This window comes from Callospermophilus lateralis, chromosome 3 (genome assembly GCF_048772815.1).
Source record: "Callospermophilus lateralis isolate mCalLat2 chromosome 3, mCalLat2.hap1, whole genome shotgun sequence".
Lineage (NCBI taxonomy): Eukaryota > Metazoa > Chordata > Mammalia > Rodentia > Sciuridae > Callospermophilus > Callospermophilus lateralis.
Window position 1 is genome coordinate 80,280,708 of NC_135307.1, and position 25,451 is coordinate 80,306,158.

Consider the following 25,451-nt stretch of genomic DNA (forward strand, 5'->3'; position numbering starts at 1 on the left):
AGAAGTATAAAATATCCTAGCCATGTTTTTAATCAACCAAAGATTCCATAACCACACCATTCAGTTAGAAATAACTTTAATATAGTGACTTGATACAGTGCTCTAAAGTGATATTATTCCAGATTTTATTAACTCAAAGGGGCTCTCTTCCATTCCTGTTTGTGTCTTATATTATTAAACAAATTAGTAATAAGTGATTTACCTTCTTATTTTCTTATTGAGCCTCTGTCCTGATACTGCACACATCTCAACTCAGCTGCATGAACTCCTACAGGCTTTTTTGCCAGAGCTGAACAGTGTCTTGATTGCCAAAGTTGTTCAGGAACACTGAAATAGAGACACAGCTATGAAGATTTGAAAAGAAACTTGAAGTCTTGTGAAAAGAAAATTCTCATCATCAACAAATGAGATTAGATACATATAAAGCTGACTTATAACTTGAGGCATCCAAAAGAGAGAAATTTGGTACCTCTAAGAAAAAATCTTGCCAGGTACAGGGGCACACACCTGTAATTCCACCGACTCAGGAGGATCACGAATTCAAGGCCAGCCTCAGCAACTTAACAAGGCCCTAAGACCCTGCCTCAAAATAAAAAATAAAAAGCCTAGGAAAGTTAAGCATAAAATATCAAGCAGGGTAAGCCACATTAAGCATCAGGACCTAGTAACAGAGCAGACAGCTACAGATCAAGAGTGTGCATGACCACCTTCCAATACAGCCTTTCTGGCCCTTCCCCTCACTGCCCTGGATTCTCAGTTTTTTACACTCTTGGGGAATGGTTAGGCTGTGGTAAGAAAAGCCTCATTAAACTAGGCACTCAAAAGTCCCTCTAAAAGGGCTGCAAAGGGGAAGTAAAAAAAAAAAAAAAAAAACAAGCAAAAGAGCCAGGGCAGTCAACAAAGTTTCAGGCAGCATGATATGGGCAACTCAGAGCTGGCAGCTTGAGAGAGGTGGGCAATATCAGAAGTAGATAACTATGTGCCATGCATGGCTTATGTCCTCCAAGAAGAATGGCTGCACCATGAACTGTGGCAGTGCTGATTATGTACAAATGCTTGGGGAAATAAATCCAAGGAAAAATTAAATCTCTGTTGCTCAAGCTGATCATAGAAGTCTTAAAATATTGTGGCAAATATGACACATTTGTATTCAACAAGTCGTGCTGATTGTCTTAAATTTTTTTTAACTTCATTCCTATGCATGCTTATTGAATAGTGGGTGACAACATTTGTTAAAATGTTGAACAACTAGATAAATATTTTTTGCTTATTCCAAGTATTATTCTACATCTTTACCAACCCAAAGATATTCAAGGCCTAAGTTTACAAAATATGTGAATTAATATGGGGAAGGTTTTACTTATAAAACCCTTCATTTACAGCCAAAACATGTATGGCCCTCATTCATATAAATGCTATGAAGAAAGCATGCTGATATCTTTTCATTTGAGATTTGATGTATTCCACCTACTTATACAACAGAGATACCTTATATAACAGAAATGCATGATTACTGTATCTATTATATATGACAACTATGATTATTAACTATGGCCATAAAAATTCATCAGGGTTTCAGGAAAAGCTCATTTCCAAATTGTAGTTCGTTTTTATGTTTTTTAGTTGTAGATGGACACAATATCTTTATTTTATTTTTTTTATGTGGTGCTGAGGATTGAACCCAGGGCCTCACGCGTGGTAGGCGAGCGTTCTATCACTGAGCCACAGCCCCCAGTCCCCCAATTGTAGTTCTCACTCCCAGTTGACTTGCTTTATAAATGATCATTCTATTATGGTCAATGCACACTCAAAGGATTTGTCTCTTCTTTCAAAATAAATTCAAATTTATCAATTTTGAAGCATCTGCATGGCTAAACTTTCAGGCAAATATACAACCAATTTTCACCTAGTTTACTACAAATCCTCCTAAACAGTTTTTTTTTCCTACTCTTACTTCCTTAAATCTTTTCTCCAGGCTAAAGATGTAGCTCAGTGGTATCGTACAGCCCAGCACAGGGGGAAAAAAAAGTACTCTGTTCTCCAGATAGAAATTTGAGTGATATTTCTCAGTTGAAAACAACATCTTATCATTCCTCTGCTTGATTTCTTCCAGTGGTTTCCAAGAATAGCATAGAATTGAAAAGAGGGAAAGGAAAAAATAAAGTTGTAGGAAAAGATAAAGTTGAAGACTAAATAAGAGCCAAATGAGGAAGAGATTTATAACCATGTTAAGGAGCTTAAGCTTTCTCCTACCGGTGAGAAGGAGGCACTGGAGTTTTAGCAAGGTGTGATATAGTAAGATCTATACTGCAGAAAGAGTATTTCAGTGGTGGGGCAAATGTTACATGATATACTTGCATCATAACACTACATGCTATTCCATTAATATTTACAACTTTCATGCTTTTATTATCAGTTTGAAAAGTTCACATCTTTAAAAAAAAAAATTGATACCCATCAGGTGACATCATCTCAGTTCCATGGGTTACTGCTTCCCTGGGTGAGTTCCCATGTTCCATCAGGATGTACAGGCTGACCTGAGCACAAGGATGACTGTAATTCATATGATATTCTTCACAGCACCTAAAAGGATGCAATTCCTATAACAGGAAAGCTGTCAAATTGATAGTCATTTTTCTTCTCCAAGTTTTCCCTTATTTTTATCTTCTAAAGTGGATGTGTTGACACATGCTAGTAATCTCAGTCACATGGGAGGCTGAGGCTGGAGGGTATCAAGTTTAAGCCCAGCCAGGGCAACATAGCAAGACTCTGTCTCAAAAATAAAATAAACTATGCTGGGCATGGTGCTTCATGCCTGTAATGCCAGCAACTCAGGAGGCTGAGGCAGGAGGATTTCAAGTTCCAATTTGAGTCACTTATTGAGGCCCTAAACAATCTAGCAAGTCCTGTCTAAAAATAAATTTAAAAGGGGGCTGGGTATGTGACTTAGTGGTTAGGCACCCCTGGGTTCAATCCTCAGTACCCAAACCCCATCCCCTGACCCCCCCCCAAAAAAAAAGGAAGAAAGAAGGAAATATTAGTTCTTGATCCATAGAATTGTTGTAAGGAACAAATAAGGTATAGAAAACATTCGTTAAGTGTACCACCAATGATAATGAAGATGAGAGGGAGCATTCTATAAATCACTCAGCCTGCATTCCTAAGAATTCTTACCAAAAGAACTCTGACAGTGTGACATGTTGATTTTACTGGAAAGTTCTAAGAGATATTTTTAAATATCCTATTAGTTAACGTTCCAAAATATCTCCAAATGCTTTTAGAATAAATTCAAAGCCCTCTTTAAATAATCATGGCTCTGAAATTATGATTTGCAAGACACAAGTTGTGAGACTTGCCATCATTTATAAGAGTATTTCGTATATGTCTGATTTAAAATCAATTATAGGTGAACAGAAATTCAGTTTGATCATTTATCTAATATAAGGTTAAGTCATACAACTCATTAAATTTGAACTTCATCACCACTTCTGTATTCTTGATGGAAATAATCATTAAGTCAAAAAAAATTATCTTCAATTCATCCCCATTTTAAACTTACCATTTTGCAGGTAGTTTTACCTGCATCTCAGAAGTCATTCTTCCTTTGGACCCCCCAAATTCACCCTCTACACTGTGATAAAAGTGATGTTAGAAAAAAATCTTTTCATGTTACCCTCGAGTTAATGTTTGCCCCATTACCTATTAATACTTTAGTCCTAGCTACCAAATACATCAATACGACCTCTGCCTACCCCTCCAACCAAAAGAACACCTTCAGAATTCATCAATTAAGCCTGCCCTTGTACAGTATTCCACACTTTTGAATAGTGTTCACATGGCATGAAATGCCTTCTTATACATAGGTGGCAACCTTCTATGCAAATTTCCCTTTTTTCCCCAGCTATTGAAGTATAATGCAGAAAGAAATATTGTATATATTCAAGGTATGCAGTGGGATGTTTTGATAAAGGTATCTACATAATGAAATTATTACCATAGTCAAGCTAGTTACCATATCCATCACCTCACATAGTTACTTTTATTGTTGGTGGGAATAAATAAGATCCACTCTCAGAAAATTTTCAAGGATACAGTACATCACTATTTTTTTCTCTTTGCTTTATATTATCTTTTTTAATTTATTTTTTTATTTAGATATGTCAGCAGAATGCATTACAATTCTTATTACACATATAGAGCACAATTTTTCATATCTCTGGCTGTATACACAGTATATTCACACCAATTCGTGTCTTCATACCTGTACTTTGAATAATAACACACTGCAGGAATACAGCCACATCAATGTTTATAGCAGCACAATTCACAATACCTAAACTGTGGAGCCAACCTAGATGCCCTTCAACAGATTAATGGTTAAAAAAATGTGCCATATATACACAATGGAATATTACTCAGCAATAAGAGAATAAAACCATGGCATTTGCAGGTAAATGAATGGAGTTAGAGAAGATAATGCTAAGTGAAGTTAGCCAATCCCAAAACACCAAATGGTGAATGTTTTCTCTGATATAAGGAAGTTGATTCACAGTGGGATAGGGAGCGGGAACATGGGAGGAATAGACGAACTCTAGATAGGGCAGAGGAGTTAGAGCAGAGGGGAGGGGGCATGGAGTTATTAATGATAGTGGAATGTGATGATCATTATTATCCAATACATCACTATTAACCATAGTCACCATGTTGAATGTTTGGGAACCAGGACATATTCATTTTCCTCCTCAATTTTCAATACCAAGCTCAACTTTCTCCTCTGAGACTTCTAAGCAGAATTGTTCATCTGCTCCTTTATGCCTACACCTCATTATAGATTTACACATTTATGGAATGCATAGATAGATACAGGGATATGCATTGCATATGGAACTTATATGTTTTATTGTAGCAATTTGTTTCCTAACCCTCTCTTTCACTAGACAGTGATATCCCAGAAATTTGTAATTGTGTATTTTTCATCTTCTATTTCCATCCCCAGCTGGCACATAGCAAGTTATTCTGAATCCTACTTAATTCGTGGAGACATTGATTACAGGACTGATTCTCACCTTTTTGGGTTTTTATTATTATTATTTGTTTTAATTAGTTACACATGACAGTACAATGATCTTGACATATCATACATTTGAATCAAATGGGGTATAATTACTCTTTTTTCTGAGTGTACAGGTTGCTGAATCACATTGGTCATATAGTCACATATATACATACAGCAATAGTAGTGTCTGTTTTATTCTGCTGTCCTTCCTATCCCCCCTCCCCTCCCCTCCCCTCACTTCTCTCTACCCAATCTAATGTGACACACTTCTTTTTTTTCCCTCACATGGTCATACATGTAATCTGTGTAACGATGAGGGTCTCCTTTCATCTTCCGTGCAATTCCCATTCTCCCTCCCTTTCCCTCCCACCTCTCTTTCCTATCTAGAGGTAATTTTCTTCTCATGTCACCTTTTTATTACAACCCAACCTTCTGCATCCACTTGAGAGAGAGAATGGGCTAACCAGAGGCTCCATCGAGGCTACCCTCTGGCAGTCAATTCCAGCTGTAAACCAAACACTCATGAAAATTGGCTCATTCGCTCCCACTAATGAGTGGACTAATTTAAATTCTGTTTCTATGAGAATGAAGGAACCCCATGAAGTGTCCACTTAGGCTTCAACATTTTCTTCAAATGATATGATTCTATCGTGGACTAAGGATCTCCAAGGAGTATACAATGCACTACCTCCATAATGATGGATAGGAGAAACCTATAAAATTATCTTATTATATAAATTACTTCTAAGTCTTACCCCCTTCAAATAATAAACCCATGGATATTTTAATGATATATTAAAATTACAGAACATAAATTTCAAATAGCATATTTTGGGGCCTGGCACAGTGGTGCATGCCTGTAATCCCAGTGACTTGAGAGGCTGAGGCAGGGCAATCACAAGTTCACAGTCAGCTTCAGAAATTTAGTGAGACCTTAAGGAACTTAGCAAGATCTTGCCTCAAAAATAAAATAACATGGGGCTGGGATTCTGGCTCAGTGGTAGAGCGTTCACCTAGCACGGGCGGGACCCAGGTTCAAGCCTCAGCACCACATAAAAAAAATAAATAAAGCCATTGTGTTGTATCCATCTACACCTAAAAAATAAATATTTTAAAAAGTAAAATAAAATAAAATAAAAAGAGTTGGGATGTGGCTCAGTGGTTAAGTGCCCCTGGGTTCAATCTTTGGTACAAAAAAAATCAAATTGCATATTGTATTGAGTTGATGTATATTTTATCTTTACTATTTTAGGCTGTTAAGTAAAGAGAAAAATATTTAGATTTTAGAACTACACGTGAAGGGACCCACCATCCTGGGAGGTAATATAATATGGTGATTCAAAAGCGGGATGCTGAAGCAGAAGCCACCTAGATTTAGATCTTTGCTCTATTGCTTAGCAGCTGCATGTCCCTAAACTACTTGCTAAACATTTCTGTGCCTACTAGTTACCTAATCTGTGGAATAAAAATGAAATATTATCTAGCTGACTGCTGTTGGAATTAAAGTAGTTAATGTGTGTAAGCAACCTAGGATATTGCCCACCACATCATTAGTATTCAATAAATGGTGGTAGTGGTCATGTTGATTTTGGTAGTGGTTCTGCTGATATTGGCAGTGGTGGTGGTGGTAGTGATATTTGGATGAGAACAACAAATGAGCTTAAATATGTTGTGAAAATGCAAATCGATGAAAAAAAAGTTATGATGGCTTCAATTAGGTTTGTAAATGAAACAGATAAAGACAAGTAGAAAAACTAACCTGAATTTTATTTGGAAAGATTGTACATCTAAGTTGCCATTTGCCAAATAGAAAATCAGAGAGTCACATAACTTTCTTTTACGCTGATATACAAAGAGATCTATCATGAGATTATCAAGAGAAAGAAATAAACAAAGCTTACCAAAAGGGAAAAGGAACAATGTCATACATAGCCAACACTTACCCAATGGCTAATTTTACCAAAAAGAAATATTTCTCACCTGGTTAAGTTAAAATGTAAGCTTGTATTTTTCCTAATACACATATAATTTATAAGTGAATTAACAATTTTTAAAAGTCAAAAATAAAATAAAACTACACATATTTTCTCATTTTTCTTTCAAAGTAGTTTATGCATTTAGAGCCTGATTTAGTATGGAATATCAGAACTAATAGTACTGTTAGAAAAAGGCAAGTGTGTGTTAAAGATTGCTCAGTTACTTTTACATTTTGTCATATTTTATTATTTATACAATAGAAATATTTGAGAACATGCTTTAAGAATCACTCAGCTCATTTTGTGTAGCCAATGGAATTTGCTATACATTACTAAACATTCTATCTTAATGGATGAACTTTTTCTAATTATGCATGGCAATGGATGATGATGTAATAAATAACACATTTTCTTTATTATATTACTTACCTGTGATCAAATGCTAAAAGTTCAATTATTGGGTCAAAGGGTAGAGGTGGAGCCATTCAAAGTGTCTCCACAAAGCACAAAGGTTACCCCAGTGGTTTCCCTCCTTCAACTCAATGCCCTGTAATGCTACTTGTGAGATTTTATAATCACAATAAAAAGGGTTTTTAAAAAAATAAAATAAGAATAAAAGTAAAAATGAAAGAATAAATTAACTTCCTAAAAAAAGTCTAAGACCTGCCAATATTTTAAGAAATGGATTCATCATAAGGACCTATGAAAAATCAACAAAACTATCGGGTGTGGTGGGATACACCTGCAATCCCAAGCATTTGGGAGGCGGAGGCAGGAGGATTGTACATTCAAGGCCCTTACTAAGCAACTTAGTGAGATCGTGTCTCAAAATAAAAAAATAAAAGGGGTTGGGGATGTAGCTTGGTGGTAAAGCATCCCTGGGTTCAATCCCCAGTAGCAAAAAAAAAAAAAATAGCAAAACTTCAGAGATTGATATTAACATAATATCATATATATTAGTTTATAAATCAATAAATTATTTTGTTAATAAATCAGAAATATTTTCTCTGTCCTTATACTATCTTTAGGGTCCAAAATTTCTAATGTGTCCCAGCTGTTCAGTCATGGAAACCACGATCCACTAACAGAAGCATACAAAAGCATGCAGTAACATACATACCCCAAATTCTTGAACCTTATATCAGAAACTGACAGACCTTTGTAACAATGAAAAAGTAATGTTGAATGACCTTTAGAGGATTCATTCAGTAGAAAAGCCTATGAACAGAGGAATACTGTTTGGTTTTGGAGGGTTTTTGTAAGTGATGTTAAAAAGCCATGGATAAGGTGTGTGTGTTTGTATATATACAATAACCAGGACTTAGTCCAAGAAATTTATTATTAGACTGTAAAAAAGAAGGATTTGGAAATGACATCATATGAAGCTGATGCCAATGAAAAGAGCCTTGGATTAATTTGTGACATTTCTGCTTGGAGTCAGAAACAGAAAGACAATAGAAACCAGAGGAGCAGTCTGTTAGCAGAAACCTTAGGAATTCAAATCAACAAATAGGCTTACATATATATTCAATGTTTTTAATCTAAAAGTAAGGAGAACTGATTTTCATGATAAACTTAGATTTATCATGTGACATCTCTGTTCCTGAGTATTATCATCTATAAAATAAGTAGGTTGTAACAAATGATCCCATTTGATCTAATTTTAGAATTAGATCCCAAATTCTAAAATTTCCATTGTCCTATTATATAATCAAGAGTTTTCTAAGTGTCCAAAGGATGAGGTAGGAAGGCAGATACTAAAGAAAGGGAGGGAAGAAAAAAAAAGCATTTAGTTAATATGGCAATTTGCTGGATAGTTCGGATAAAGAATATTAACAAATTCAAAACAGGGAAAGCATACAATGAAAAGGAGAAATACACTGATTTCCAACTCTAAATAATCAAACTCACTGCTTGGCACCTTTGGGGGTATAAAGAATATCGGAAGTAGTGGATTAAAGGTAAAAATCGGCTTTGGTTTGAAACATTTTACATGTAATTACAAAGAGAATGAGCAGAAAGCATCTCTTAGTTATGTTCAAAAATTATCAAAGTAAAAATACTCACTGTGTAGTTATCATGAATATTAAATTATTTATATTAATCACCCAGTGCAGGGCCTGAAGCACAGGAAGCTCCACTGCTAGATCCCCGTTTCCTTACTTGGTGAGGGTACTAGAGATACACAAGAGCAAGGTAACATGGTAACATACCTAAATGTAACCTAGTGCACTACATTAAGAGAGATCAAAAATTTCAATGTCTTTATTTTTCCCATCGTCATTGAGAATAGAGTTGCATTTTGGTTTAGAATGTTTAGGACATCTTCCTGTAACCCACAAGCTGATAGAAAAGTTTCCTCATTGCTGCCTTCATCTCCTTGTTCCTAAATGTATAGATCATTGGATTTAGAAAAGGAGTGAGAACTGCATCTAAGATAGCAAGAAATTTGTCCACATGTGATGAAGGGAAAGGCCAGGTGTAGAAGAAGATCAATGGCCCAAAGAATAAAATTACCACAGTGACATGAGCTGATAAAGTGGAGAGGGCCTTGGATAAACCACCTGAGGAGTGTTTTCGAACAGTAACCAGAATGAAGATGTAAGAAATGATCAGTATGAAGAAGGACCCCACAGAGATGAATCCACTGTTGGCTGTGACCATGAACTCCAGTCTATCGGTCTTTGTGCAAGCAAGTCTAATGAGCTGAGGGAGATCACAGTAGAAGCTGTCCAGTACATTTGGGCCACAGAAGGGCAGGTCTACAACAAAAGCCAACTGGGCCACTGAGTGGATGAGGCCAAGGATCCAGGCAACAACCAAAATGATAATGCACATCCTTGGGCTCATGATGGTCAGGTAGTGCAGGGGCTTACATATGGCCACATATCTATCAAAGGCCATGGCTATGAGCAGCACCATTTCTGTGCCCCCAATAGCATGAATAAAGAAGATCTGAGCTATGCAACCCCCAAAAGAGATTGCTTTGTGTTTTCTAAAAAGATCATACATCATTTTGGGGGCCACAGTAGAGCAACCTCCCAGGTCAAGAAACGAGAGCTTGGCCAGCAGAATGTACATGGGGGAGTGTAGGTTAGGGTCAGAAGTCACAGAGAACAAAATGAGGAAGTTTCCCATTAGACTTGCCAAGTAGAACACAAAAGAAAAGAGGAAAAGTAGAAGCTGGATCTCCCATGAGTTGGAAAATCCCAGGAACAGAAACTCAGACACCACAGAGAGGTTGGCTCCATCCATTGTCTCAGAGAGCAGGACTGTCTCAAGCATTACCTGATAAAGGAAAGTAACAAAAAAAAATCAAGCTTTGTAGGGACTCACTGACTACATGAGTTTCAACTTGTAAGGAAAAAATACTACCTGAGCAATGACAAACCCTTTGCCATTCAACTATAGCTGCAAAAACAAGTCACTGCTTCTAACTCCCAGACTCCCTAAAATTTCCAGGTTTGAAAAAGAGATTAGGCAAAAAAAAAAAAAAAAATTAGGAATCAAAAGATCACTGGAGGAGTAGGAATTCTCTGGAATAATATGATGATGGAGGGGAAAGGGCATGGAAATGAACTCTGATTTCTCCCTCGCAGTTTATTACTCCTGCTCATGGAATTCCCAAACTTCAAGCAATTTATCATGACCTTTGTTTTCCTCATGTCTTTAGTCCTGAATGCAATACTATCACTCTCACTAATACTCCCTCATGTTTAACTTCATGTTATTCCTGTTTTATCAAATCATATTCACTTTTTCCTCATGAGAAAAGGAGATAATAGAGAAACCCTAAAATTCCCACTTTGGTAGGTCAGTCCAGGGTGTAGAGGGATTACACAGCCTGGACTGTGACAGCATTCTGGTACAGTACAAGGTCAGAAAAGGGACTCATGATGCAGAATCTAAAGATGGATGGAGTAAAAACAGGATAATAACAAAATTACACAAAAATGATACTTGCAAATCACCATCCATGCCATATTAACTTTCCCTGGTTCCTGGAATGATAGAAAGAACGTCACACTTCAAATCAGAAGAACGTGAACATGTCCTATCCCTGCCCTGAGGGAATTTGAGTACTCGGTTCTTTCTACCATCCCTCCAAACTCAGCTTACTTGCTGAACCTAGTTTTATCATCTGTAAAATAAAGGGGCTGAAGCAGGTGACATTAAGGAATCTTTTCAAGTGTAATGTTTTTATTATTTTATCATTCAGTGCTAGTCTGCTGTGTAATGAAGCTCACCACAATGTTGATATGCTCTTCACTGAACTGCTAATATATTTGCATCTTTTCCCTTGTTTGCAGTTGGGTGTATCTCATATTCCATAGAAGGCCCTCTCTTCAAATTAATCTCCCTCTTTTCTAATTCACTCTGTGACTTGATTAACAATATTGCAAATCTGCTGTATCATTTATTTTGTCATTTATCACAATCATCAACAAATAATCAGTAAACATCTATTAGATGTCCATCATCCTCAGTGGACACTCTGAACTTCCTGAAGTATTACTTAATGCTTTTGCACTTTAACATGCACAGGTACACACACACACACACACACACACACACACACAATGTAAAAATAATTTAAAAAATAAACTATTTTAAAATGTCAAATAAAGCCAGGAATGGTGGCACACACCTGTAATCCCAGCAACTTGGCCAGCTGAAGCAGGAGGATCACAAGTTCAAGACAGCCTTGGGAAAAAAAATTAAAAAAAAAAAAAAAAAAAAGATAGCCTCGGCAACTTAGCAAGGTCCTGAGCAACTTACAAGACTCTATCTCAAAATAAAAAATAAAAATGTCTGGGTGTGTAGTCAGTTGTTAAGCACTGCTGGGTGCAATCCTCACTACCCAAAAAAAATGTCAAATAGTAATATGATCATAGTTTTTTAAACAGAAAAGATACCCTTGAGTTAGGGTGATTAGGACGGTCTTCCGAAAGAAATCATAACCCATGTTGCAGATTAAAAGATGGAGCTAATCTATATCAATACACAGCATCATAACTAAGCTTAAAGAATTACTGAATGATTCCCCCAGTCTGGGGGAAAGGGGTGATTACTTAAAGAACTGCTGAATCATCCCCCAATCTGCAACAGTGGTTGGTGAGCTTTCTATGGTAATAACAATAACTAACAAAAACAGTGACCACCATGTGCAAAATACCATAATTACTCCTTTACAGACACTATCCTACTTTATATCTATGAAAATTGGTATTACTGGCTCATTTTTATAGGTAGAGAAATGAAAACCAAGGAGGAGAAGTAAGGTGCCAGGCCAGGAGTGAGTGGTAGAACTGATACTGATCTCTCGCTGCTCTCATCCCACATGGAGAGCAGACAGCTTTTTCTCATGACTTCACAGTTGTATCACATACCTAGACCCTTTCTGGGTGCCCCGTATTCTACTCTCAGCACACTGGGCAAATCTAAGTGAAAAAAACACAGATTTATCCTCAAGTGTTCACAGCATAATGGGTTTCTTAAGCCACTTTGAATGCATCCATAATATATTCTGGCTTTTTAAATAAACATGGTAGGTGAATGCAAAGCCATATAAAAACTGCTGTGCTTTCAGAGCCCCAATGTCTTGATCCCCACAGAATCCTTTAGCTTTTTGCAGAAGAGACTTAGTTCTTACCTTCTCTAGTGAATGGACAAAGAAGCAAAGGCACTCTGTCTCCATATCCCAGAGAATGCCCTCTCCTCACATTGATCACGCCTTCTCCCTCTTCTGTAATTCATTTTGTGACTCGATTAACATATCATTGCAAATTTGCTGGATCATTTATTTTGTATTTATCATAATAATTTGTACTCAACCAACAAACATTTACTAGATGCCTATCATGCCTAATGGACACTTTGAACTTATTGAAGTATTAAATATTCCTTCACTTAGCCTTTCACATTTTTAGCACACCCACAACATGTCTCTGTGTCAAAAATAAACTCCAGAACTAAGGCAAGTAGATTCTGTTCAAACTTCCAAGACTTTCTCCTTAACATTCTGATTCCCTTTTTTCAACTTCAACCTTAAATTAATATAGATTTTTTAAAGACAAGAAAGAAATGTCAGTTTCTGTGTCCTTTTTCTTCTCATTTTATTGATGTTTGCTCATTAAGCTCTGCTAAAGCTGCTTCCCCTCTGCAAGGTAATATTTAATTCATTTCTTTACAAAGTGATACTGTCACTAGAAACCTCTATTTAATAATACTTGCCCTTGGGGATTTCAACACTGTACCATCATATCACTAAACTATTTCTGTATGTGCTGCCAATCTACTCATTTAAAGACAAAGATGTAACTCTTTCCAAAACGTAACCACATTCAACATTCCTCTGGTCAGATCTAGCATTCCTTTATGCACAAACATTTATAAAAACGTTATTATTGTGGGAGACAGAGCTAATTGGAACATGAGGGAATACTGACCAAATGATACTACAGAGACAAGATCAGCAACATGAGACTTGGGATCACCAATACATATCCAAGGGAATTGTCACCCAGAATCCTGACAAGCCAATGGAGGAAGCTATAAGTGAGTCACAAAAAAAAGGGAGTGGAGGCAGAGATAAAAATGTTAGGATATAAAAAAAACAAAAGGTATATAAGTAAGAAGATAAATCTAAGTGGCATCATACACTGAAACCTAAAGCAGAGGTCTATGTTTTGGTTTCTAGGAGTAATTGTTTTCAAGTAATCATAAAGATCACACAAATGAACATATATTGAACCACAATAAATTTCCAAAAATAGAAATGGTACATTCTTAAACCACTCTAATCACAATTTAAGAAAACTTGAATTTGATAATAATGTAAAAAATAATTTTAAATTTAAAATTTAAACTCCTCCTAATAATAACAAACAAGTAGGGGGCTAAAACTACAAAGATATTCTTGTGAAAATTGAGAAAACTTGAAAATGGATTGTATAGGAGATGACATTGGTGATTTGATATGTATTTTGTTAGATAAAATAGTTATGATATTAAAATATTAGGGGAGGGGAGGGGCATTGGGGCAGGAAAGATGGTGGAATGAGATGGACATCATTATCCTAGGTATATGTATGACTGCACATATGGTGCAATGCTACATTATGTATAACCAGAGAAATGAAAAGTTGTGCTTCAATAGTGTACAATGAATCAAAATGCATTCTGCTGTCATATAAAACTAATTAGAACAAATAAATTAATTAATTTTTTGAAAAAGACTTTAAACAAGATAGACACGATTTTTTTAAAAAAAATGTCACCTGCTTCTCAGATTAATAATATTAATATCCAAACTACATAAAGAACTCAAAAACTTAAAATCAAAAACAAATAATCCAATTTCTAAATTAGCAAAAGAACTAAACAGATACTCCTCAAAAGAAAAAATACAATTGACCAATAAATATGTGAAAAATGTACATCTCTAGCAATCAGGGAAATAAATGCAAATCAAAACTACACTGAGATTTCAACTCACTCCACTCAGAATGGCAAGTTCAAGCATACAAATAATAGTAAGTGTTGGTGAGGATGTGGGGGGAAACATACACTCATAGGTTGTTGGTGGGACTGCAAATAAATGCAACCACTCTGGAAAACTAGGTATAGGACCACTATATGACCCAGCTATCCCACTCCTCAATATATATGCACAAGATCTAAAATCAGCATACTATAGTGACACAGTCACATCAATGTTTATAGAAGTACAATTCACAATAGACAAGCTATATAAAACCAACCAAAATTCCCTTCAACAGATAAATGAAAGGTATATAAAATGTGGTATATACATATATACAATGGAGTATTACTCAGCCAGAAAGAAGAATGGAAAGTATGGCATTTGCTGCTAAATTGATGGAACTGGAGACTATAGTGTTAAGTGAAACAAACTAGACTCAGAAAGGCAAAGGTCTAATATTTTCTCTGATAAAGCTAGACCCAAAATAAAGATGAAAAAGAAAAGAGAGAAAGGGAAAATGTGGGGATGAGATTCCATCAAAACAAAGACCAATGGACTAGATGAAGGGGTCTGAAGGGGTCTGAAGGGGATGGAGAAACAGAAGGAGGAAGGATGGATAACAAAACAACAGTGGAATGAATCTGACCTACCTTTTCTACGCACATATATGTATATACCACAGTGAATCTCACCATCATGTATATCCCCGAGACACTAACCATAATAAAAAAAAACTCTAAAAGTGAATAGCAGAAAGACCTGTAGAGGAAGGAAATGGGGAAAAGAAAGAGGGGAGGCAAATGGGAAATACGGGAGACAGCATTTGAGCAAATTATATTCCATGTGTTTTTAATTATGTCAAAATGAATCCTAAAGTTATATATAACTAAAAGTAACTAATAAAAATTTTTTAAGACTGGAAGAAAAAAATTGTAATTCCAACAATACTGAAGGAGATGTTCACAATAAAGGAGTAGCCAAATAATTATAGAACATAATAAAATACTCTGAAGCCAAAAAAATAAAAGATTGGGCAAGCTCTATGTGTATGGATATGAAATTCCCCAGAGTGACCCTAGTATAAATTAGGGACTTTGGGAGAGATAATGTGTTAATATAGATCTGCTCTGGTAGGGGATATTAGCAATGGGAGAGGTGATACCATTTTCTTTCTGATTCCAAAAATTGAACTACTGGGCTGGTGATGTAGCTCAGTGACCAAGCATTTACCTGGCATATGCAAGGCCATGGGTTTGATCCTTAGCACTACACCTAAAAAAATAAATTACTGAGGTATAGATCTAATAAAATATATGTAAGATCTATATAAGGAAAATACAAAACTCTGATAAAAGAAGTCAGAGAAAAGCTAAATAAGTGCAGAGATATTCCATGGTCATGGATCAGAAGACTCCATATTGTCAGTTCTTCCCAACTTCATCTATAGTTTCAAGGTAAACTGAATCAAAATCCAAGTCAGTTATTTTGTGGATATCAACAAACTGACTCTAAAGTATACATGGAGAGTCAAATGACCCAGAATAGCCAACAATCAATGATTATTGATTAATCTGAAGAAACAAAATTGAAGGACTGACATTATCTGACTTCAGAAATTACTATAAAACCCCAGTAACCAAGACAGTGTGGTATTCACAAAAGAATATAAAAATAGACCAAAGGAACACAATATGCCTATTTCCCAGAAAAATAGATCCATGTAAATATAGTCAACTGATCTTCTACAGAGGAACAAAGACAATACAAAAAGAAAAGATATTATTTTCAGTAAGTGGCATTAGAACAATTGAACATCCACATCCACATACAGAAAATCAATCTAGACACAGACCTTACATTCACAAAAAAAAAAAATTCAAAATGGGTCACAGACCTAAATGCTAAACATGAAACTATAAATTAAAGTTTCAGAAGGTAACATAAAAGAAAATCTATAGATGACTTTAGGTTTGGCAAAGATTTTTTTTTTGGTACCTGGGATTGAACTCAGAGCACTTGACCACTGAGCCACATCCCCAGTCCTATTTTGCTTTTTATTTAGAGACAGGGTCTCACTGAGTTGCTTAGTGCTTCACTTTTGCTAAGGCTGGCTTTGAACTCACTATCCTCCTGCCTCAGCCTCCTGAGCCGCTGGGATTACAGGTGTGCACCACCACACTCAGCTGCAATGACTTTTTAAATGCAACACCAATGGCATAATTAATGAAAGAAATTATTTAAAAACTAAGTAAAAATAAAAATTTCTGCCTGGTGCAGTGTTGAAGGCCTATAATCCAGTGACTTGGGAGGCTGAGGCAGGAGGATTGCTAGTTCCAGTCCAGCCTCAGCAACTTAAGGAGGCCCTAAGCAACTTTAGAGAGACCCTGTCTCCAAAAATTAAGAGAGCTGGCAATGTGGCTCAGAGGTTAAGCACTCCTGGATTCAATCCTCAGTATCAAAAAATAATAATAATAAATTTTAAAATAAATAAATAAAATTTTCTGCTTTGCAAAAGACACTGTCAAGAGAATGAAAAGACAGTCTCCAAAAAAAAAGTTTGTAAAAGAAACATGTGTGGCATGGCCTCTGCTACCTCGGTCGCTACTTCTGACTCTACTCCCGTGGTCGCTGTTGCTGAACCACTATCCTATCAATCATCTGCCACCTGCACTGCTACCACCACGGATGCTGCCTCTGATTCCACTGTTGGCCAGCCTGAGGTTTCCTGGAGGACTTCTTTCTGGGTGCTGCTGCCCTTAAAGCTGCAACCACAGATGCAACTGAAGCCGTCACTGCTGCAGACCTCTGGAGGTGACCCTGCCCCCATAGCTGCAGTTGCAGCAGCCATTACAGCTACTGCTGCTGCCAACCAGCTGCCCACTGCCAACAACCACCGCCACTACCACTGCTACCATGGCCTAAAGGACTGCTGTGGGGGAGACTCCAGGTTTGGCTGCAAGTGACTGCACCCATTTTGGGACACCAGCCTGGCTTGGGGCCTGGGTGCCAGCAGGTTTACCACCACAAGAGCTTCTGTCTGGGGACTCCAGATGGGACCTGCAGGTCCAGTGTGGGGATGCCTGCAGGTTTGGAGGAGCCTGGGGTCTTCCTGCTGAGAGTGGTGGTGGCCCTAGTCTTGCTGCTGAATCTTAGGGTTGCTCCATTGCATAAGTGCATCCCTGGCGGTCTCTCTGCAAGTAGAAGCAGCATTGAGATCTTGGAACTGCAGCATGGCGGAGCCTGAAGTTCTAACGATGGGTGGCATAGAGACTGAGTTTGAGAGGACTGATCTGGGTTTGGTAATCCAAGAGCGTCAGAGACAGGCTGAGAATCTGTTGAATACTGACAGAAGCAGTTCAACTTTCCAGCAAGATTTATTTTATCTTATTTTATTTTTTGATTCGCTAATCTCTCTACCATATTTGGAACAAGATGATGTTTTTTATGCATCAGTCTGTGGAGGACAATGATAAATGAATGGTGTTTTGCATTTTTTGTTGTATTCTTATGTCTTTAATTTTTTTCTCTTTGTTCATATTCTTCCTCTCTCTTGTCTATTTTCTTGGATTTTCTTGCCAACTTTTCTCCAACCAACAGCCAGTCTCTGTCAGCTACTTTCCACTCTTCCCATGAATTTTTCCTTCTAGCTTCTATCTTCCTCCCTTGCAAATATTGCACGCTGAACTACCTCTGTTCTCTCATCCACCATTTGAAATTGTAAATCGTTTTAACAAATATTCTGTTTGTACTATAAATAGTTATTGAACTCACCATTTTGATTTAATGCAATTAAGCAGTATATGCCTTAGTGGGAGCTATTAGGTTTAAGGTTATATATTGTGTACATTGGGTGGTGTTGATATTGGTCTCACCAGTAAAAGCAAAGTGCTGGAAACCTTCAGGAACACTATACGTCTACAGGGTAGAATTTATGCTGCCTTAGATCCATACTTCTAGATGGGAAAACACACTAACAACATGAAAAACAAGGGAATAAAGCAATCCAAACAAAACTTCTGTTGTAGTTCTTCAACAACAGAAGCCACTAATAACACAGTAGAAGAAATGTCCAAGAAAGAGTTCAGATTGTACATAGTTAAATTGATATGTGAAGTAAAAGATAGTATAAGGAGTGAAATCGAAGAAAAACTACAGGAAGTGAAAGATCACTTCAACAAAGAGTTAGATTGTAAAAAAAAAAAAAAAAGCAGAAATCCTCAAAATGAAGGAATCAGTAAATGAAATTATAAATTCAATAGAAAGCATCACCAACAGACTAGACCACTTGGAAGACAGAACCTCAAACAATAAGAAACCATGAACAGAACATCCAAGAATTATGTGATAACATAAAAAGATCAAATTTAAGAGTTATCAGAATAGGTGAAGGAGCAGAGATATAAACCAAAGAAATGCAAAATCTTTTCAATGATATAATAACATAAAATTTCCCAAACCAAAAGAATGGAAGGAAAATCAAATACAAGAGGCTTACAGGTTGCCAAGGGTTGCAGGGAGGAATGAATAAATAGGCAGACCATAGAATTTTAGAGCAGTGAAACTACTATACAATACTGTAATAAATCATGTTATTATGTTTTTCGTGTGGATACAAGTTATTGGACATTTGTTCAAATCCACAGAATATATTTAATTGCCTTCACAATGGGATTATGTGTGACCTTTAAGAGATGATTAGGCCCTTGAACATCACCCTCATGAATGAATTGAAGCCCTCATCTTGGGAGTGGGTTAATTATTATAGGAATGAGTGAGTTATAAAAGGGGGGAGTTTGAGCCCTTTTTCTCTTGCACATGCATTCTCTGTTGATATGTGATACTGTCTATGATGTGGGTTGGCAAGAAGGCCCATATCAGTTGCAGCCCCTCAAGCTTGACCTTCCTATCCTCCAGATCCATGAGCCAAATAAACATCTATTGTTTGTAATTTACCCAGTCTGTAGTATTCTGTAGTATTTTATAGCAACAGAAAATACACTATAATAGGTATTTTTAAAAAGACCAATATCTCTCATAAACAAATGCAAAGATTCTAATAAAATAAATGCAAAGTTGCTGGTAAAATACTAGCAAACATACTGTGTGTATATATGTGACTGCATGACCAATGTGATTCTGCAACCTGTACACTCAGAAAAATGAGAAATTGTATCCCATCTGATTCAAATGTATGATATACCAAGGTCATTGTACTGTCATGTGTAACCAATTAAAACAAATGTAAAAAGTGAAAAAAAATACTAGCAAACAAACAGAAGTGTATACAAGGGAAAACATCAGGATCAAGTAAATTTTACTTTGAAAATCAAGGTTCAAAACTCAATAAACGTAATTCCTTATGTTAAAAACTAGAAAACATTTTTTGGGGGGAGAGGATAATCAGGGATTTAACCCAGGGACACTGAACCACTGAGCCACATCCGCAGCCCTTTTATTTTTAATTCTGAGACAGGGTTTCACTAGGTTGCTTACAGTCCCACTAAATTGCTGACACTGGCTTCAAACCTGCAATCCTGCTGCCTCAGGCTCCCAAGCTGCTGGGATTACAGGAATGTGCCACCGCACCCAGTGAGAAAACTCATTTTTTAACCCTCACAATAGATGCAGAAAAAAATCAATTTGACTGGGCATAGTGGCGCAAGCCTGTAATCCCAGCAGCTCAGCAGGCTGAGATAGGAAGATTTTGAATTCAAAACCAGCCTCAGCAAAAGCAAGGCACTAAGCAACTCAGTCAAACTCTGTCTCTAAATAAAATACTAAATAGAGCTGGGGATGTGTCTCAGTGGTCGAGTGCCCTTGAGTTCAATCCCACATAACAAAAAAATAATCAATTTAATAAGACACAAAAATCTATTCTTGATGAAATCTCTTAGCAAACTAGTTGCCCTAGATTGTAAAGAAATACAAAAACCATTAAGATGAAAACTCACAAATACACTAATGAACACGCCGAGTCTAAAGATCTTTAAAACAAATTATTCTAATTTGAAAGGACAATTGGTAACGTTAAAAAAATAGCCTTCAAAATACAGGTACTGTTTGCCCAGAAATTGCATTATCAGAAATTTTACCAAGAAATAATCTAAGCCAGATGTGGTGGCTCACACCTGTAATCCCAGCAACTCGAGAGGCTGAGGCAGGATGGCGAGTTCAAAGCCAGCCTCAGCATAAAGGAGGTGCTAAGGTGAAGCCCTGTTTCTAAATAAAGTATAAAAAAGGGCTGGGAATGTGGTTCAGTGGTTAAGTGCCACTGGGTTAAACTCCTAGAGCCAAAAAAAAAAAAAAAAAGGAAGAAGAAGGAGAAGGAGGAGGAGGAGGAGGAGGAGGAGAAAGAATCTAAAAAGTACCTGATAATGTTTATACCATGCTTCCTGTAAGTTGGTGACTAAATATATATCCACCAAAGGAAATCTGGTTTTAAAGTAAAATACCCTTACAAATGAGGTACTATATAATCATTAAAAATAATATGTGGCTAAATACTTAATAACATGATACATTTAAAGATCAGAATGCCAACCTGTATTGTTATGATTCCACTTTATAACATATATTTATGCATGATAAACAATGAGCTTTATAAGATAAACAATGAGCTTTAGAAGATTGTAGTTTGGAAATTTTAGCAATGATGTTATATATATATATATAAAACATACATATATATAACTTCATAATATGTATTACTTATAATATATTTATATAACAATTATATATGATAAGCACTTACATTTGAAGGTGAGGGGTACCAGGGATTGAAATCAGGGGCACTCAACCACTGAGCCACATCCTCAGCTCTATTTTTTGTATTTTATTTAGAGACAGGGTCTCACTGAGTTGTTTAGCACCTCGATTTTTGCTGAGGCTGACTTGTAACTCACAAACCTCCTGTCTCAGCCTCCCAAGATGCTGGGATTACAGCTGAGCACTTACATTTTTAAAAAGTTTTTTAAATATATGTCTAATAACAAATGATGCCCATCCTTTGACGCAATTCTATGTCTTTAGTCTGTCCAGTTCTAAAATCAATGGGATTTTATCTTCCATTGTCTGAACTGTATATTTGTATTAATGAAGATAATGAATAAAATGCTACTCAATATCCTAGGAGGTATGATAACATAGCTATATAATGGATTGTCACTAATATAAAAGCCATGTATATTTTTTCAAATAAATTTCTGGAAAATTTTATTTATACTATCCTGCACTTCTACAATTTTGTTTTTTACATGTAAATATAGAATTTCATGTATTTCCTTTTCCTGCTCAAAAACATAATTCTTAAATTTGATGCACCTGTCAGAACGCTTTTATAGCATTATTCTGTCATCCTATATTTTTCACTTTCACATCATTCATAAATTTTCTAAGCATGCTTTCAATTTTTCACTCTAATGTGATAGCTATTTTTAATAACATTGTTTGAATATTTTAGAAAATAAACTCTCAAACTCATTTCTTTTGCAGTAGAAAATAATTTTCAATATTTTAATACTATTAATTTACATTGTAATTTTCATAAACTGCATTTCTTTTTAAAACATGAAAAATCTTCACATAACCATTATTTTGTGTTTTAATATAGTCAACAATTTTTTAAGTCATTAGAAAAATCTGGTAGTTAGTGTTCATAACAGAAAAGCAAAATCTAAATCCACTACAATCAAAAGTATTTCACTTTCTTCAAGAAACTATTTTAGCTGTTAATACCACTATTTACTGTATCATAATGAATTCTATTTGAGAAGAGAATCATATCCCTGACATTATTTTTTATTAAGTTGAGACATACTTTGCACCATTACCTCTGGTCCTTGTTAAAAAATAATATTATTCATATATTATCAAAATTTTTCTAATTTTTAAAAAATACTTGTATTTTTATAATAGAAAACTACAATTTAAAAAATCCTCAAAAACAATCAAAATACAAAATCTCTCTGGACATAAACATTTAGACTACAACTTTTGAAATAATGGAAAACCCTTTGATTTATTACCAATAAATCAATATTTTTATAACATTCCCTATTTAAAAAATCATGAAAAAATAATGTTTAAACCAAATTTGAATTTTAAACTCAGACTTGATGTTGATAAATATTATTGGTCTTGGCATCCTCCCTCCCCGCCACCCTTCCCACCAGGGAGCAGATCTTCCTTCCAGTCCCAGGAAACTGTAGGAAAAAAAAAAAATTACAAACTCTTAGACAATATTATTGACTCCAAGATGTCTGTCAATTGTGTCAAACTACATTATATGTCAACTCAAGCTCAGGCCACAGGAATGGTTTTCATAAACTCTTCCCTAGTATTCTGCATTCCCAGGTCCCTCCTAGACCACCAAGCCCCTCATTTCAATCCCCGCAACCATGCAACCTCCCACCACAAGCAGTAAAGCTAGTTTTCTGTGTTTGATTTCCAAAGTCACATCCACTGATCTAAATTTATCTGGGGCCACGTCATGCTATATGAGGTGTATCAGAAAAATCAGTTCTTAAAGGTCTCTAATCATGTCAAAGATTCTAGATTTTGGTGCTCAAGAGTATATATGTTCCACCAAAGTATGATATCAATATCCAATAATATCCAAGTTAATGTAAACACCAAGATTTTATCACTCCTACTTATGAATATGGAAAAGGAAAAAAGAATTTCAATCCTGTAAGGTAGATAGTTACAGAGAGCAGTCACTTTCAGTAGATTTGCACTACAGAAAATATCTCTGATGGCTTTGTGGGAGTCTCAATGCCCAGAAACCAATTAAAAGGTGTGGAATGAGAGACATGGCTTAAGGAAAGATGCTGAAAAGGGAGAGGAAAAAACAAAAATATGCAATATTTAAAAGCATAGATAGATAAGAAGCCGGAAGCTTAGCTCAGAGGTGGAGCACTTGCTTTGCAAACACCGTGCCCTAGGTTTGATATCCAGGACCAAAAAAGAAAATAGACAGGATGCTACCAGATGTGAATAGAATCTAGGCATCTCCCAGGATTCTAGCTTGAAAAGACTGAGAGTATCACCAAGCTAGGGTAGAAAAGCAGAAGAACCAGGTTTCTATCGGAAAACCTTCCGATAGAAGGTTTTTTTGATTAAAAACCAAGTTTAATCAAAGTTATACATGGAATTTTTTAAATTACATTGTCTAGAATTCAAGATAAAAGTCAGGGCTGGTGACTTGAGAAGATATTTCAGAGGTAGCCACAGGTAGGATAAAATTTTTTAATATGTTACAGCAAGAACTACAAAAGAGAATTGCTTACAAATCTATCTGCAAGTTCAAGAGAATCTGATCTTTTTTGCTGAGATTCAGTTGCAAATCAGTGCAGAAAATTGGATAAAGATTTGTCAGAAACACTAATTTTAGCCTTCAACTAATTTTAGCCTTCGCCTTATCTTTTACTAACAGCCTATGGATGTCATTATAAGCATTGCTACTAGTCCTCCTGGAGCTTACAGAGGGCAGGCCAGATTCCAAACAGCTGTGTAACCCACACTTGAGTAACTGCACATGCATGCCTGCTCCTACACATCTGGTAACACAGGGAGAACAGTAAGACAGTTTCTGAATAACTATTTTTACTATTTATAAATAACATTAATTTTTTTTTAATAATTACATATGCTGGGCAGACTCATACCTGTAATCACAGCAATTTGGGAGGCTGAAGCAGGAAGATAACAAAGTTCAAGGCCAGCCTCAGAAACTTAGCAAGACCATGTTTCAAAAAAATATTTTTTTTTAAAGGGAAGAGAATGTAGGTCAGTGGTAGAGTGCTTTCTTAGCCTTCACAGGCCCTGTGTTCAATTCTTAGTACTTAGTACACACACACACACACAAACACACACAAATATATATATATATATATATATAAAATACACACACATATAAAATACACTTTATCATATGGAAAGTTTAATTATGTCTTCATTATATCTGTATCTCTTCATTTATACACAGTTTTACAATAAATTTTCTTTTGCAGTTTCTACACTTTATTTTTTATTTAGTTACAAACCTTATTCACATAAATTATTTTTTTTGCTTTTTTATTCATAAATCAGTTTCTCCTCTTTTAGTTCCAAAATATTCAAGACATTTACAATCATTTAATAATCAGATATGGTTTTTTGCCTTATAAAAATAAACTGTTGTTTAGAAAATAACCATAATTATATACATTGAATGGTATGGAAATTTACATTTTCTGGCCTAAAAAATTAATTTAATATTCATTAATAATATTAAAGTTTCCTCGGTTATCTCTATGATTTACATTAAATTTCATCTTTCAATTTTAACTAAATCTTAGTATTAACTTGATCTGAGTGTGGGTAAATAAATTTAGATGACAAAAGCCTCCAATTCTCAAAGCTGTTTAGGCAATTATCTTAATTTTGTTTATTCTTCTCCGTGTGTGGACATTGAGAAGCTCAGAGGGCATAAATATAATTACACATGTGAATTGGAAAAGAGATGTCTTTCAGAGTCAGCATCAAAGAGAAGAAAAGCCAACATTAATATCAGTGGAAATGCATCTAGTAGGTGAAATTTCAGCCATGACCATCCCAAAGTCTTCAATAACAGACACAACTTCCAGTAACAAATTCAATATTCCAAGGCTGAATTCACTCCTCCCCAGTGTAGACATATTTTTCTCCTTTCATGGTGCTGGGATGGAAACCCAGGGCCTCATGCACACTAGGTCATGTTTTATCTCTGAGCTCCTCCCAATTTCCTCTTCAATATTTGCAGAATTCTCAGAATAACATTTCCCTAGGAAAAACTTACCACATCAAAATAGAGTCTGTGAGGAGGCATTTCATACTGGATATTGAAAACTGAACTAAAATGATAAAACTTGTGAAATATTTAACTAAAGAGATTAATTTCCCAGAACAGTCAATA

General features: G+C 35.8%; 1 protein-coding gene across 1 annotated transcript; it reads right to left on the reverse strand.

Annotated features, from left to right (window-relative positions):
• Nucleotides 1-9,348: 9,348 nt before the first annotated feature.
• LOC143393956 (olfactory receptor 4F3/4F16/4F29-like) lies at nt 9,349-10,299 on the reverse strand. The gene has a single exon (XM_076848450.2). The coding sequence runs from the start codon at nt 10,285-10,287 to the stop codon at nt 9,349-9,351; it is 939 nt and encodes a 312-aa protein (XP_076704565.2). The 5' UTR covers nt 10,288-10,299.
• Between the last annotated feature and the right edge of the window lie 15,152 nt (nt 10,300-25,451).

What these genes read in the sequence shown, in the direction of transcription:
- LOC143393956 (XM_076848450.2), bottom strand. Translation starts at nt 10,287, where the DNA reads ATGGATGGAGCCAACCTCTCTGTGGTGTCTGAGTTTCTGTTCCTGGGA.